The following is a 16,499-nucleotide window of genomic DNA, read 5'->3' on the forward strand; positions in this document are numbered from 1 at the left end:
CGTGAGCACAGGGGACCAGTCCCACTCACCTAATTGATGGGGATCTTGAGATTATTTATAGATTTAACACGTCATAATTTGCCACCTCGCCCTGTCAAAGTGGTCCTCCTCCATGCTGGCATGCAAGAACCAGTTGACTTTAAAAACAATAACAATTTTATACAGTATGTATAAGTAGGGGGTCCACGCTCCGTATCTCCCCAACTAGGAGAATTAGTGTTTCCAACTCCTCAGTCAGAAAAGCAGCTATTGGCTGCACTAAAAGTTGCTACGTCATTGCCTTATTTATATAATCCATTACAATTAGAGATATCCGATAATGGCTTTTTTGCCGATGTCCGATATTGTCCAACTCTTAATTACCGATTCCGACATCAACTGATACTGATATATACAGATGTGGAATTAACACATTATTATGCCTAATTTGGATGTGATGCCCCGCTGGATGCATTAAACAATGTAACAAGGTTTTCCAAAATAAATCAACTCAAGTTATGGAAAAAAAATGCCAACGTGGCACTGCCATATTTATTATTGAAGTCACAAAGTGCATTATTTTTTTTAACATGCCTCAAAACAGCAGCTTGGAATTTGGGACATGCTCTCGCTCAGAGAGCATGAGGAGGTTGAAGTGGGCGGGGTTGGGGGGGCCGGGTTGAGGTGTGTGTGGGGGGGGGGGGGTAGCGGGGGGTGTATATTGTAGCTTCCCGGAAGAGTTAGTTCTGCAAGGGGTTCTGGGTATTTGTTCTGTTGTGTTTATGTTGTGTTACGGTGCGGATGTTCTCCCGAAATGTGTTTTGTCATTCTTGTTTGGTGTGGGTTCACAGTGTGGCGCATATTTGTAACAGTGTTAAAGTTGTTTATACGGCCACCCTCAGTGTGACCCGTATGGCTGTTGACCAAGTATGCCTTGCATTCAATTGTGATTGTGAAAAGCCGTAGATATTATGTGACTGGGCCGGCACGCAAAGGCAGTGCTTTTAAGGCACGCCCCCAATAATGTTGTCTGAGTGGAAATCGGGAGAAATTTGGGAGAATGGTTTCCCCGGGAGATTTTCGGGAGGGGCACTGAAATTCGGGAGTCTCCCGGGAAAATCGGGAGGGTTGGCAAGTATGACTGGGAGATGCAACTGCTCTGTACTTCTCCCTACGTCCGTGTACCACTCCGTACAGCGGCATTTTAAAAAGTCATAAATTAAATTTTTTGAAACCGATACCGATAATTTCCGATATTACATTTTAAAGCATTTATCGGCCGATAATATCGGCAGTCCGTTATTATCGGACATCTCTAATTACAATGGATGCTGGAGGAGCGAGAAATAATGTCACGACAGGGATAAAAAGTGACTTACATATATGTAACTGTATTAACCTTGTAGATTGTTATAGTACCAATAGGTTAAGCTTTGTCAGTGTGCCGTGTGTTACCCAGTTTTCCCAAAGGGAACAACGTTAATATATGATAGATGAAAGGTGATTATATGCATGACTGTATGTGCTTGTATATGTACATGTGAAGTATGATTAAAACTGCAAATAAACTCTCTTCTGTTCATTTTTAGTTTCCATCCATCCATCCATGTTGTCCCTCTTGGGGTCCCGGGGGTGCTGGAGCCTATCCCAGCTGCATTCGGGCGGAAGGCGAGGTACACCCGGGACAAGTCGCCTCCTCATCACAGGGCCAACACAGATAGACAAACAACATTTGATTCTTAGTTTTTTCTTTAAATGTAATTTGTTCTGCATTGTTAAATGTTAGAATATCACATTTGATCGAAAGACTGGAGGGTTGTGACATTGACGGGCGAATCTATTGACGGGCTCATTAATATGAACTATGTTCAACTAATGTGGGCACAATGTAACGCGCTTTGAGATGATTGTGAAAAAGCACTATATAAATATGGTTCATTTATAATCATATTAAAAAAAAATCATATAAAGAATAAAATATTTAAAATGACTGCAATATTAAATAAAACAAAATACACACAACAAATATTCACTACATTTATTTACCCATTTTTTGTTGGATCATACATTGCTTGATGCATAAAGGTCTGGGGACATACATATGAAACAATCACAAAACAATATTCATATTACAAAACAGTAATAAAGATAATTAATAGAATGGCTTATCAAGACCCATTAAATGATTCATAAAGTTACACATTTTAAAAGTAAATGATCTTGTATACAACACAACTACTCCAAATTATGTGTAAAATAAATAATATGATTCAAGTGGTCCAGAAGATGTTTTACAAACCAGTGAAGTTGGCACGTTGTGTAAATCGTAAATAAAAACAGAATACAATTATTTGCAAATCCTTTTCAACCTATATTCAATTAAATAGACTGCAAAGACAAGATACTTAACGTTCAAACTAGTAAACTTAATTTTTTTGCAAATATTAGCTCATTTGGAATTTGATGCCTGAAACATGTTTCAAAAAAGCTGGCACAAGTGACAAAAAAGACTGAGAAAGTTGAGGAATGCTCATCACTTATTTGGAACATTCCACAGGTGAACAGGCTCATTGGGAACAGGTGGGTGCCATGATTGGGTATAAAAGCAGCTTCCATGAAATGCTCAGTCATTTACAAACAAGGATGGGGCGAGGGTCACCACTTTGTGAACAAATGCGTGAGCAAGTTGTCGAACAGTTTAAGAACATTTCTCAACGAGCTATTGCAAGGAATTTATGGATTTCACCATCTACGGTCCATAATATCGTCAAAAGGTTCAGAGAACTTGGAGAAAGCACTGCACGTAAGCGATGATATTACAGACCTTCGGTCCCTCAGCGACATCAGTCTGTAAAGGATATCACCACATGGGCTCAGGAACACTTTAGAAAACTACTGTCAGTAACTACAGTTTGTCGCTACATCTGTAATGCAAGTTAAAGCTCTACTATGCATAGCGAAAGCCATTTATCAACAACACCCAGAAACGCCGGCGGCTTTGCTGTACTGTTATTTACGAATTACACAACGTGCAAACTTAACTGGTTATGTAGATGTGAACCAGTAAATATTAACTAAGAGGGATTTATGTGTACTCAAAAGCAAAGGTATGAACACATGTCAAACAAATCCATGTATGTTAAGTATATCATATAAAAGGTTTTCATCAATGGAATCATTTACAATTAGAAATGAAAATGTATAACATTTCAAAAAATCTATACAAACATTGCTATGATTAAGTATAAAAGTGTATTATAAATATATACACATTGAATGTTTATTATATGTAACATGTTTTATACTGTTTACTGTGTGTTTATATTCAAATTGTTCTGTTTATTTTTAAATAAAAGTACACAATGTTGTAAATTAATGCACGAACTTGACTGAAAAAAAACCTACTATTCTAAAAAATCTAATCTATAAGTACAAGATAGTGTTACACACACAACAATGATGTCACACATGTTATATGTGCTGATGATGTTAGAAAGTCAAAGTTAACAAAGTTTTGACAGTTTATTTCAAATCCTGCATCTTCATTTGCTGCTGCTGTTCTCACCAGCACACTTGTGTTTTTTCAACTGGTACTTATAAGAGAATCTTTCGCCACAAACAATGCAACTCAACATTTTATCACCTGTGTGTATTCTCATGTGTACTCCAATGTTTCTTTGGTGACAAAAGTTTTTGTTGCAGATTGAACAGGAGAACGGTTTTTCACCAGAGTGTGTTCTCATGTGTACTTTCAAGTTGTGATTTTGTACAAAACTTTTACCGCAGCTTGAACAGGTGAAAGGCTTTTCTCCAGTGTGTATTTTCATGTGTACTTTCAAATTTTGACTGGTTAAAAAACTTTTACCACAGACTGAGCAGTTAAAAGGTTTTTCTCCAGTGTGGATTCTCATGTGTACTTTCAATTCATGACTTTGTACAAAACTTTTACCACAGAATGAACAGCTAAAACAGTTTTCACCAGTGTGTATACTTGTGTGTCTTTCCAAAAACTGACTTCGTCTAAAACTTTTACCACAGATTGAACACTTGAAATGTTCTTCTACAGTGTGCGTTCTCTTGTGTAATTTCAAATTTTGATTTGCTGCAAAACATTTACCACACACTGAACAAGAAAAGGGTTTTTCTCCGGTGTGTATTCTCATGTGTACTTTCAAATTTTGACTTGCGACAAAACCTTTGGCACAAATTGAACATGAAAAAGGTTTCACACCACTGTGCGTTCCCATGTGAACTTTCAAATGTTGACTTTGAATGAAGTCTTTACCACACACTGAGCAGGAAAAAGGTTTTTCCCCAGTGTGTGTTCTCATGTGTTCTTTCAACACGTCGTTTCGTTGAAAACTTTTACCACATTTTGAACAGGAAAAAGGTTTTTCCCCGGTGTGCGTTCTCACGTGTTCTTTCAGATGACAACGGTATTTAAAGGTTTTGTCGCAGTGAGAACATGTGAAGTGTGTGTTGTCAGTGTGACATGTCTTATCATCTTTAGAGTCTTCATCATCAGTGTCAGGAGAGTGTGACGTTGTGTCCTCACTATCTGATAGTGGAGCTAAGAGCTTGTCTGCTTGTGATCCTCCACAGTGGTCTCCATCAGCTTCTGTTGTCATGTGTTGAGTTGAGCTGCTGCTTGGAGGCTCCGCCTCTCTCTGCTCCTCACTTTCACCTTTGACCTCATCATCTTCACTCTTCACAGGGACACCAATCACTGGGAACTCCTCCGACCATTCAAGATGCTCTCCCTCCTGACTGATGCTGTGTTCCTCCTCCTCCTCTTTAATGTGAGGGTAATGTGGAACTTTGTCTTTAAAACTGGGGGACACTGGGTCCTCATCTTCCTTTTTAATGTAGGGTGTCAGTAGGTCCTCCTCTTCGTTTTTAACGTGAGGGGTCTCTGGTGCATCTTCTTCCTCTTTAATGTGAGGGGTCTGTGGCACCTCATCTTCTTTGAAATGGGAGGGCTGTGGCTTCGCCTGCTCCATCCGGAAGCTCCACTCCTTTTGCTCAGGGAGAAGACGTTCTTCAGAGACGTCTGCAGGACACACGAAGACAAACACGCAATAGAAACATCCAGCTTTGCTCAGTCACATGAGGCATTCAGTACCTTTACATGTACTAAAGAAATATAAATTATTGTATGTACTGGTCCGAAATCTCCGGGAGGGACAAACACGCCGCTCTTTACAACATTATTCACAGGAGAAAAAAAACAAGCCTTTTCACTAGAGATGGACAATATGGCCTAAAATCTATAAATGTTAAAACGGGTTACAACGGCTACTAATTTAGTTGCGGACATATGCGGTAAACATCCATTTTGTACCGTTTGTCTTTCTTGGAGTTGCGGGGGTGGGTGGAGCCTATACCAGCGGCATTCGGGGTACACCCTGCAAATGTCGCCAGGAACATATTTTCAGTTGTATTTCCAGTTAAAACTATTACTAATCTACTTGTTAATTTACTGTTAATATCTGGTGACATTCTGTTATAACATCCATCCATCCAGCCATTTTCTACCGCTTGTCCCTTTCGACTTGGCGGGGGGGTGCTGGAGCCTATCTCAGCTGCATTCGGGCGGAAGGCGGAGTACACCCTGGACAAGTCTCCACCTCATCACAGGGCCAACACAGATAGACAAACAATATTCACACTCAAATTCACACACTAGGGACCATTTAGTGTTGCCAATCAACCTATCCCCAGGTGCATGTTTTTTTTTTTTTTGGAAAAGGGCAAAACAAATAAAATATATTCTAATCAGTGACATGCAGTCAGGGGAGGCAGGTGAGGCGGGGCCTCACGTGCCATCATGGAAAGAAAAAAAATAAAAAAAAATAAAAAAATAAAAAAATTGTTATATGTATCCAGTGATTATACTATAAAGTTATTTTCCATTTAACTTCACCAGTTTTAGATTATTTTTATTCAAAATCGCTGAATTTTCACATTTGCCGTACAAATACTGAGAAGAGATTTGCGGTGAGTCAGCAGCCAGTTGAGCCTCACCATGGATTGCGCAATGACTCAGCTAACTGCTGGCCTGCTGTGCAGTGAGACCGTATTGCTATATGAATTATATTATACATTTCCATAGTTTAGTTAGCTGAGGTATATAATGTACAGTGTAGTTTGTCAACATTTGTATGTGTGTAACGTATTTCTTGTACTGAGCAATCATAAAACGGCTGCGAAGACGCACTGTGTGAGGCTCGCAGTAATCCCGCCTCCTGGTGGTAGAGGGCGGTAGTGATCCCAGTGATCATTCTTGCGACTACTCGGCTACAGAAGAAGTGACAACAAGCAGCAACAGTTAGCAGCGATCGTTTATTTTTTCCCCTTGCCTGGACTTTTAACATATCTAAAATAAAACAGTTTTCTAAACTGGACTTTCAATCGAAGCAGGAGGTAATAATTAAAGGAAGATCTCCATCGAGACAGAGAGACTTTTAAAACTGAAGAAAGATAAGGAAGACTTCTATAAACAAGTTATCAATGCTTTTGTTCAAAAGGAGCTGCGCATGGACTTCATTTATAAGTAAAGGTAAGACCATAATAACGTTTTTTTTTTATTAAATGTGCTTTTTTGTGTGCTACAGTTTGTATGTGTAAAGTTAAAGTTAAGTTAAAGTACCAATGATTGTCACACACACACTAGGTGTGGTGAAATTGTGTCCTCTGCATTTGACCCATCCCCTTGCTCACCCCCTGGGAGGTGAGGGGAGCAGCGGGCAGCAGCGGCGCCGCGCCCGGGAATCATTTTTGGTGATTTAACCTCCAATTCCAACCCTTGATGCTGAGTGCAAAGCAGGGAAGAATGCTGGTATGAGCTTTTAAACATAACCCGTTAACTGCTGCCAATCAAATGGTGAATAAGATACTCTTTAGGGCTCATATGTTTGTAAATCTGACTGTGATGAAGTCAGTGCCTCACCAGCCATGAACCTCACCGCACGTCACTGATTCTAATTATGTATTACTTCTGGTGGGAGTTGTGTTTGTCCTACTCTGTTCAGCGGTACATGAACGCACCATAAAAACACCTGGTCTCTGTCCCTCTGAGGAAAGATGGATCATCATAATTCCGTGCTAAGAGAGCGCAGCTTGTACTTAGTAGGTTAGGAACTCAGACAGTAATGTGTTCATGGAACTTTAGATTGGGGTCTGTTGTTTTAATGTTAGCATTTAAGCTAGCGAGCTGGCACCAGTAAGTCCGCCGTGAGTTTATCAAAGTGCAGTTCTCAATCTCAAAAACGGTGCATATTAATCCGGGAGAGTCTTGATACCAATGTCCTTGACCCAGCCACACACAAAGAAGTTGTAGACCTTCATGCTTTTACAAGTTTTCATCTGTTTTGTGGTGTTAAATGTCTGGAGCACAACGATAGTTCGGGAACTACACCGACAAATAATTATGATATCACTCAACAATTCTTTTTTTGATTAAGTATAGGGATCTATTCCATTGCATATTTCGATTTTTGGCCCGTATCTGATTTTTGCAGGAAGATTTAAGCCTCTTTTGTAGTCAGATAGTTTGCGCACTGCTTGTTGTACAACCGCCATCTTAGCCTGGTTGACCACCACTGGTTTTCACTTCTGGGAAGAAGTCACTTGGCGGAATACAAGCAATAGAGCAAAGACTGTGAATACTTGTCTTTTTTTTTCCTTTCAAAATCGTGCTGGACAGCTGATAAGTTTATGCATTTATCTTAAATACAAATAATGTTAATATATTTTTTGAAACCTTTGAAAGACGTGATTTTGATAGAATTTAAGACATTCTAAGGCCTTAAGTTGAAATGATTAGATTTAAGACTTGAAGTCTATGAACATGAACCGATGAAGACTACTTGGATGAGAGACCAAACGTCTTCTAAGACAAAGTGAACAGTCCAGTTGTGATGGACTGAATGCCCTGAGAATAAAATGATATGTGCTTACTTGGACTGTGATGAAGCTGTGAGGACTCAGGTGGTTTGTCTTCATGGTCTTCAGTCTTCACAGAGACAACAGTCAGTGGAAAGTTGGTGAGATCAGCCTCCTCCTGCCCTAGAAGACACTCTTCCTCCTGAGTGATCCACACTTCCTCCTCTTCCTCTTTAATGTGGTGGGACTGCTGGGCGTCTGTTGGGTAAATAAGTAAATAAGATAGAGCGAGAATAGAAATAACTTTTGACTGACACTGTTAACACAATGAGATTAGTTGTGTTCTTTTGTGTGTTGTGTTGTATAGCAAAACAACCAATAAAAACATCAGAAACATGGTATTTTACGGACTATGGAGCGCATCAAAATATACATAAGCTGCACCCACTAAATTTTAGAAGAAAAAAAGATGTTTCCATATATTAGCCACACTGGTCTATGAGCAGCAGATATATACGTTTCGAAATGAGTTATATACACATAACTAGAGATGTCCAATAATGGCTTTTTTGCCAATATTCCGATATTGTCCAACTCTTAATTACCGATTCCGATATCAACCGATACCGATATATACAGTCGTGGAATTAACACATTATTATGCCTAATTTTGTTGTGATACCCCGCTGGATGCATTAAACAATGTAACAAGGTTTTCCAAAATAAATCAACTCAAGTTATGGAAAAAATGCCAACATGGCACTACCATATTTATTATTGAAGTCACAAAGTGCATTATTATTTTTTAACATGCCTCAAAACAGCAGCTTGGAATTTAGGACATGCTCTCCCCGAGAGACCATGAGGTTGATGTGGGCGGGGTTGAGGTGTGGGGGGTGGGGGTTGTGGGGGGTGTATATTATAGCGTCCCAGAAGAGTTAGTGCTGCAAGGGGTTCTGGGTATTTATTCTGTTGTGTTTATATTGTGTTACGGTGCGGATGTTCTCCCGAAATGTGTTTGTCATTCTTGTTTGGTGTGGGTTCACAGTGTGGCGCATATTTGTAACAGTGTTAAAGTTGTTTATACGGCCACCCTCAGTGTGACCTGTATGGCTAATGACCGAGTATGCCTTGCATTCACTTGTGTGTGTGAAAAGCCGTAGATATTGTGTGACTGGGCCGGCACGCAAAGTCAGTGCCTTTAAGGCACGCCCCCACTATTGTTGTTTTGGTGGAAATCGGGAGAAATTCGGGAGAATGGTTGCCCCGGGAGATGTTCGGGAGGGGCACTGAAGTTTGTGAGTCTCCCGGGAAAATCGGGAGGGTTGGCAAGTATGACTGGGAGACACAACTGCTCTGTACTTCTCCCTACATCCGTGTACCACTCCGTACAGCTGCGTTTTAAATAGTCATAAATTTTACTTTTTGAAACCGATACCGATAATTTCTGATATTATATATTTTTTGACTCAATAGGCACTGGCACATGCTCACTTTTACTGCACTTTTAACCGATTGTCTTGTCATGGTAATCTGAGAAATTCCTCACCTGCTGATCATCGGAGTTTGGCAAAAGACGCCACTTCTCATTTGCCGCCACAATGTGGATGACCGGATCAAATGTTTGGATCCCACTAATGTGGATTTTTTTTTACCCACGTCCACTCTCCGGTGACTGCTCTCCTCCAATATTCTGCTGCCGACCTCCTGCAACTCCGTTCTGGGCTGTTTCGTCCCCAGCCAATGACGCTTCACCTCCATCCGGACATAGCCTACCAGCCTAACCGAAGATACATCCACCGTGGGCATACTTGCCAACCCTCCCGAATTTTCCGGGAGACTCCCGAAATTCAGCGCTTCTCCCAATAACCTCCCGGGACAAATATTCTCCCGAAAATCTCCCGATTTTCAGCCGGCGCTGGAGGCCACGACCCCTCCAGCTCCATGCGGACCTGAGCCCTGCCCAATCACGTTATAACATCTACGGCTTTTAGAGAGTGCACAACTGCGCACACAACAAGGAGACGAAGCAGAAGAACGAGGAAGATACAGGCGACGACGAGTAAGATGAAGAAATACGCTTGTAAGTTCCAAGCCGCAGCTGCGATTGGACTTGGATAGCCTCCGAGAAGGAGTTGTAGAGTACCAAGTGCTTGGCAGTGAAGATCTTCCTCAGGAAGCAAGGATTGACCGGTTTTGGGCCATGCTAGGGAGAGATGGAAGATTCCAGACTCTAGTGCATTTGATGAAAGCACTTCTGTGCGTGCCACACAGCAATGTATCATCAGAGAGGGTGTTCAGCATGGTAAGAAAAATAGTGACAGAGAATAGAAGAAGGATGGACAATTCAACCCTTAACTCAACAATGAGGAGATGAGTGTTATGTGTGTGTATATGTGTAAATAAATGAACACTGAAATTCAAGTATTTCTCTTATTTATATATATATATATATATATATATATATATATATATATATATATATATATATATATATATATATATATATATACATATATATATATATATATATATATATATAATAAAATAAATATATTTATATAGCTAGAATTTACTGAAAGTCAAGTATTATATATATATATATATATATATATATGTATATATATATATATATATATATATATATATATATATATATATATATATATATATATATATATACATACATATATATATATATATATATATATATATATATATATATATATATATGTATATATATATATATATATATATATATATATATATATACATACATATATATATATATATATATATATATATATATATATATATATATATTAAATACTTGACTTGGTGAATTCGAGCTGTAAATATACTCCTCCCCTCTTAATATATAATAGACTGTATTTATATTATTCACATGTGAATAATGCTGTATAATAGACTGTATTTATATTATTCACATGTGAATAATGCTGTATAATAGACTGCATTTATATTATTCACATGTGAATAATGCTGTATAATAGACTGTATTTTTATTATTCACATGTAAATAATGCTGTATAATAGACTGTACAGGTATTTATATTATTCACATGTGAATAATGCTGTATAATAGACTGTATTTATATTATTCACATGTGAATAATACTGTATAATAGACTGTATTTATATTATTCACATGTGAATAATGCTGTATAATAGACTGTATTTATATTATTCACATGTGAATAATGCTGTATAATAGACTGTATTCATATTATTCACATGTGAATAATGCTGTATAATAGACTGCATTTATATTATTCACATGTGAATAATACTGTATAATAGACTGTATTTATATTATTCACATGTGAATAATGCTGTATAATAGACTGCATTTATATTATTCACATGTGAATAATGCTGTATAATAGACTGCATTTATATTATTCACATGTGAATAATGCTGTATAATAGACTGTATTTATATTATTCACAAGTGAATAATGCTGTATAATAGACTGCATTTATATTATTCACATGTGAATAATGCTGTATAATAGACTGCATTTATATTATTCACATGTGAATAATGCTGTATAATAGACTGCATTTATATTATTCACATGTGAATAATGCTGCATAATTGACTGTATTTATATTATTCACATGTGAATAATGCTGTATAATTGACTGTATTTATATTATTCACATGTTAATAATGCTGTATAGTATTTATTGTCTATTGTGAGCAAACGGTGGTGCTGAATTTACCCCAGGGATCAATACAGTACTTTCTATTCCATCCATCCATTTTCTACCGCTTATTCCCTTCGGGGTCGCGGAGGGCGCTGGAGCCTATCTCAGCTACAATCGGGCGGAAGGCGGGGTACACCCTGGACAAGTCGCCACCTCATCGCAGTACTTTCTATTCTATCTATTCTATGTAGGTCAGAATCAGGAAGTGAAATTAGCCATGAAACTATGAATTATTTTGATTACAATGTAAAATATATTTGGTGACTGTGTGAGTTTTGTGTAAACATGTTGATACACATTGTTACACACTGAGAGGAACATCAACCTCTCATACATATTGTGTGTCTCAAACTGTCTTGTTTTCATCCTCAAAAGACAATGCATCTTCCTATAGACAATCTATGTAAGAATAGTGTTAATGAATAAATATGACGTAAGTAAAGATGTGAGAGTAAACAAACCTGTTCTGTGTAACACAACTTGATGTTTCTTGAAAACAGCGTCCAGTAGTTGATGTTGTCGCTCCTTCTCCTCTTTTGTTGGACAAAGTTCCTCCTCGTACTCTGCTATCCTTCTTTCGCACATTTTCACACAATCACAACACTTTACACTCACACTTGATCTCTGCTTAGCGATGTGTTTTCATCACTTCCGCCTCTCTTTGTTAGCGGCTAACACGCTAAGCTAACTAGCACGCTAAGCTAGCGCGGTAAGCGTCAAAGTGCGCTCGGACTAATGTATCCGGATACAAACAAATATCAACGATGTTTACTCTTTTAAACGACATATATGTGTGCATGTACGCACTGATGAAGAAAACAGAAGTATAACGACGACAATAACGTCTTGTACGCCAAACGACATCCTGTTCTTCTTCTTCTTCCTGTTTTGTACGGTGGCCGGCGTTACAGTATTATACCGCCATCTGTCGGTGATGTTAGGCTACCACAATTGACGCAGTTGAGGCGTAGTCAACTGCGGAATGGACGTTCGCCAACATGTGTAAATTACAGACATGACATTAAAAGGAAGTGGATATAAATCAAGATATTGAACAACTAAATACAGATATTACAAAGTCCATAATGGAAGAAGCCAAACAGAGCATACCAAGGAGTAGAATAGGGGAAATAATTAAGTCGACACACTTGATTAATTGATTGAAACTTGTATTAGTAGATTGCACAGTACAGTACTTATTCCGTACAATTGACCACTAAATGGTAACACCCCAATACGTTTTTCAACTTTTTTAAGTCGGGGTCCACGTTAATCAATTAATGGTACTTCATGCGGCGTCACGGTGGAAGAGGGGTTAGTGCATCTGCCTCACAATACGAAGGTCCTGAGTAGTCTTGGGTTCAATCCCGGGCTCCGGATCTTTCTGTGTGGAGTTTGCATGTTCTCCCCGTGATTGCGTGGGTTCCCTCCGGGTACTCCGGCTTCCTCCCACTTCCAAAGACATGCACCTGGGGATTGATTGGCAACACTAAATCGGCCCTAGTGTGTGAATGTGAGTGTGAATGTTGTCTGTCTATCTGTGTTGGCCCTGCGATGAGGTGGCGACTTGTCCAGGGTGTACACCGCCTTCCACCCGATTGTAGCTGAGATAGGCTCCAGCGCCCCCCCCGCGACCCCAAAAGGGAATAAGCGGTAGAAAATGGATGGATGGATGGGTACTTCATGCACAAAACAGGCTGCAGGCAAAATTAAACCTCAGAAATTCAGCCACTTCAGCTAGTTACAGAAAAAAATAATAATAATACAATGGTACCTCAACTAACAAACGTCATTGGTTCAGACCGAGCTCGTAACTTCAAACACCTGTATCTAGGGATGATGTTTGATAAGAAATTATCGAGTTCGAGCCTATTATCGAATCCTCTTATCGAACCGATTCCTTATCAATTCTCTTATCGAGTCCAGATAGGTTGTTTTATATGGAAAAAAAACCCACAATATTTGGTTTAATAAAAGCTCACTTTTATTATATAAGAAAAAAATAAAATCTAATAAATAAATAAATATTGACTTTTACCCCCCTAAAAAATAGAATAAAATAAATAAATATTGACTGTTGTTACCCAAAGTATATTAAGTGGGATTTTTCAGAAAAACAAATATATACAGTAACACAAAAACAACCTGTCTCTGTGATCACTATAGGTGTATAAATTAATTAATAAGTACAGACCTAACTGCTTGGCATCTCTGCCTGTCGCACCTCCTCCAGTGCACTTGGAGGTCAGCTGCAGGGTCGTCAGCTGGTGCCACCGTTCACTGATGTTTCGCCCCCAAGCCAGGACACCTCGCGGTGGGGGGGCAGTGGCTAAGCGGGGACGTCTCCCCGCGCCACTCCCTGCAACTGACCTCAATGGGGTGTTGAGCCCCAAGTGTTGTCCCTCCTTCTTAGCCACATCCAGAAACTTGCCTTCTCTGCCTCCTCTGCCAACTCCTTGATGGCCCTCCTCAGGTTGGAACCGGTCATTCCCGCCGCACGCAGGAGCCGGGTCGCAGAACCTCCTACGAAGCCCCTGCATCCGATCTCCACGGGGTGAATGGACGCAGACCAGCCTCCCCCCTTGCAGTCCTCTGCCAGGTCGCTGTACTTTGACCGTTTGAACTCATGTGCTACTGGTATTCCCTCCTCCCATGGCACGGTTAGTTCAATGATGAGGACTTTCTTAGCAGCTGAGGACCACATCACAACGTCTGGTCTTAGCGTTGTCTGTATTACCTCAGTTGGGAAGACTAGCTGCTTGTCCAGGTCAACGCGCATCTCCCAGCCCTTACCAGGGGTAAGCAGAAGTGATGATCTTCCCGCCTCTGTCTTCTGTCCTACCTCTCCTGGTTTGATGAAAGTGATGTTTGGCCGATGGGGATCTTCCCATCGGCCAAATAATAATATAGTGTGATATAAAATCAGTCCCTTGGGCACAAAACTGAAAATAATACAGCTCTCCAAAAAGTGCACTTCTGCTGCTATTTGACATAACTGTTTGTTATGATGCTTTGACATTTTTGCACTTTATTTATTTATTGAAAGACAATTCTATGAAGAGAAAAGTTGTTTGCAAATGTGGTTACAATGCTAAAAAAGTTAAAGCTAAAAAAAGAAATACACTTTTTTGAGTTAACATTATTTCTTTATAGGGGGAAAGATGTGATGTTATGAGCTAGGGAAAATACCAACTACACTACCCAGCATGCAACGGGAGTGACGAGCATGCGCGGTAGCCCCGAAAAGTGTTGTTGCATGTCGTCACCCGGCAGTTAAGAATGAGGTTATGAGCACGCTGTGAAAGTAAACGTCAAGAACTCAGCCAACACGCCTCGTCTGCATTATTTATAATTAGACAGACAACACATATACAGTGTGATTTTGTTTTCTTTACAAGGAAAGAAAAACAAAAGTTAAAAAAGGAAGATATACGTTGTATATATATGTATGTGCTGCGGTTGCTTTAAGAACCTTGTGACAGCTGCCGTAAAGGAAGTGCGTTGCTAGCCTGGTTGCTATGTTTCCGGTTGGTTGTAAAAGTGTTGGTCATGTGTTTGTACCCTGCTCAAATCTCTCAGTAAAGTTATTCATTGGATTATACCTTTTGTTTTGAACTTTATTACACCTTGGAGCGCTTTTTCCGGTCCATTGTTTTTCCTGCTTTCCCTATCTGCGCCTAATGACTGAGCTACGTGACGTCATTTCTTGTGATGTCACACAGAGCATTTCTGGTCGGGACAGGATTCGTTCCCAGGTATTCGAATAAAGAACCAACTCTTTTTCTTTACTATAGTGGTCTCGATAACGGGTACTGGTTCTCAAAAAGGGATTCGAGTCCGAGGACTCGGTTCTAACAACCGGGAAAACCGGTTTCGAGTATCATCCCTACCTGTATCTCAAATCAATGTCACCTGTTGAAATGAATTGGAATCTATTCAATCGGTGCTTGGTGCCCCACAAAATCAATCAATCAATGTTTATTTATATAGCCCTAAATCACAAGTGTCTCAAAGGGCTGCACAAGCCACAACGACATCCTCGGTTCAGATCCCACATCAGGGCAAGGAAAAACTCAACCCAGTGGGATGACAATGGGAAAACTTGGAGAGGACCGCAGATGTGGGCGAGCCCCCTAGGGCGACTGGTACAATGGACGTCGAGTGGATCTAGCATAATATTGTGAAAGTCCAGTCCATAGTGGATCTAGCATAATATTGTGAAAGTCCAGTCCATAGTGGATCTAACATAAAATTGTGAGAGTCCAGTCCATAGTGGATCTAACATAATAGTGAGAGTCCAGTCCATAGTGGAGCTAACATAATAGTGTGAGTGTCCAGTCTATAGTGTATCTAACATAATAGTGAGAGTCCAGTCCATAGTGGATCTAACATAATAGTGAGAGTCCAGTCCACAGTGGATCTAACATAATATTGTGAAAGTCCAGTCCATAGTGGATCTAACATAATAGTGAGAGTCCAGTCCATAGTGGATCTAACATAATATTGTGAAAGTCCAGTCCATAGTGGATGTAACATAATAGTGAGAGTCCAGTCAATAGTGGATCTAGCATAATATTTTGAAAGTCCAGTCCATAGTCGATCTAACATAATACTGAGAGTCCAGTCCATAGTGGATCTAACATAATATTGTGAAAGTCCAGTCCAAAGTGCATCTAACATAATAGTGAGAGTCCAGTCCATAGTGGATCTAACATAATATTGTGAGAGTCCAGTCCATAGTGGATCTAACATAATAGTGAGAGTCCAGACCATAGTGGATCTAACATAATAGTGTGAGAGTCCAGTCCATAGTGGATCTAGCATAATAGTGTGAGTCCAGTCCATAGTGGATCTAACATAATAGTGAGAGTCCAGTCCATAGTGGATCTAACATAATAGTGTGA

The 16,499-nt window shown here is 39.6% G+C and overlaps 1 protein-coding gene across 1 annotated transcript; it reads right to left on the reverse strand.

Moving 5' to 3' along the window:
- Window positions 1-3,386: 3,386 nt before the first annotated feature.
- Window positions 3,387-12,471, reverse strand: LOC133623976 (uncharacterized). The gene is made up of 3 exons (XM_061987530.2): window positions 12,057-12,471; window positions 7,939-8,121; window positions 3,387-5,029 (listed from the first exon to the last, which is right to left on the reverse strand). Exons 1-3 carry the CDS (start codon window positions 12,178-12,180, stop codon window positions 3,522-3,524), a joined length of 1,815 nt encoding a protein of 604 aa, XP_061843514.2. The 5' UTR covers window positions 12,181-12,471; the 3' UTR covers window positions 3,387-3,521.
- Between the last annotated feature and the right edge of the window lie 4,028 nt (window positions 12,472-16,499).

Source organism: Nerophis lumbriciformis, linkage group LG26, assembly GCF_033978685.3.
Source record: "Nerophis lumbriciformis linkage group LG26, RoL_Nlum_v2.1, whole genome shotgun sequence".
In the NCBI taxonomy this organism is placed as follows: domain Eukaryota; kingdom Metazoa; phylum Chordata; class Actinopteri; order Syngnathiformes; family Syngnathidae; genus Nerophis; species Nerophis lumbriciformis.

Coding starts and splice junctions, on each gene's coding strand:
- LOC133623976 (XM_061987530.2), bottom strand. CDS start 12,180: ATGTGCGAAAGAAGGATAGCAGAGTACGAGGAGGAACTTTGTCCAACA. Junction 8,122..12,056: donor AGTTGTGTTACACAGAACAG/GTTTGTTTACTC, acceptor TTTACCCAACAG/ACGCCCAGCAGTCCCACCAC. Junction 5,030..7,938: donor ACAGCTTCATCACAGTCCAA/GTAAGCACATAT, acceptor TGTGTCCTGCAG/ACGTCTCTGAAGAACGTCTT.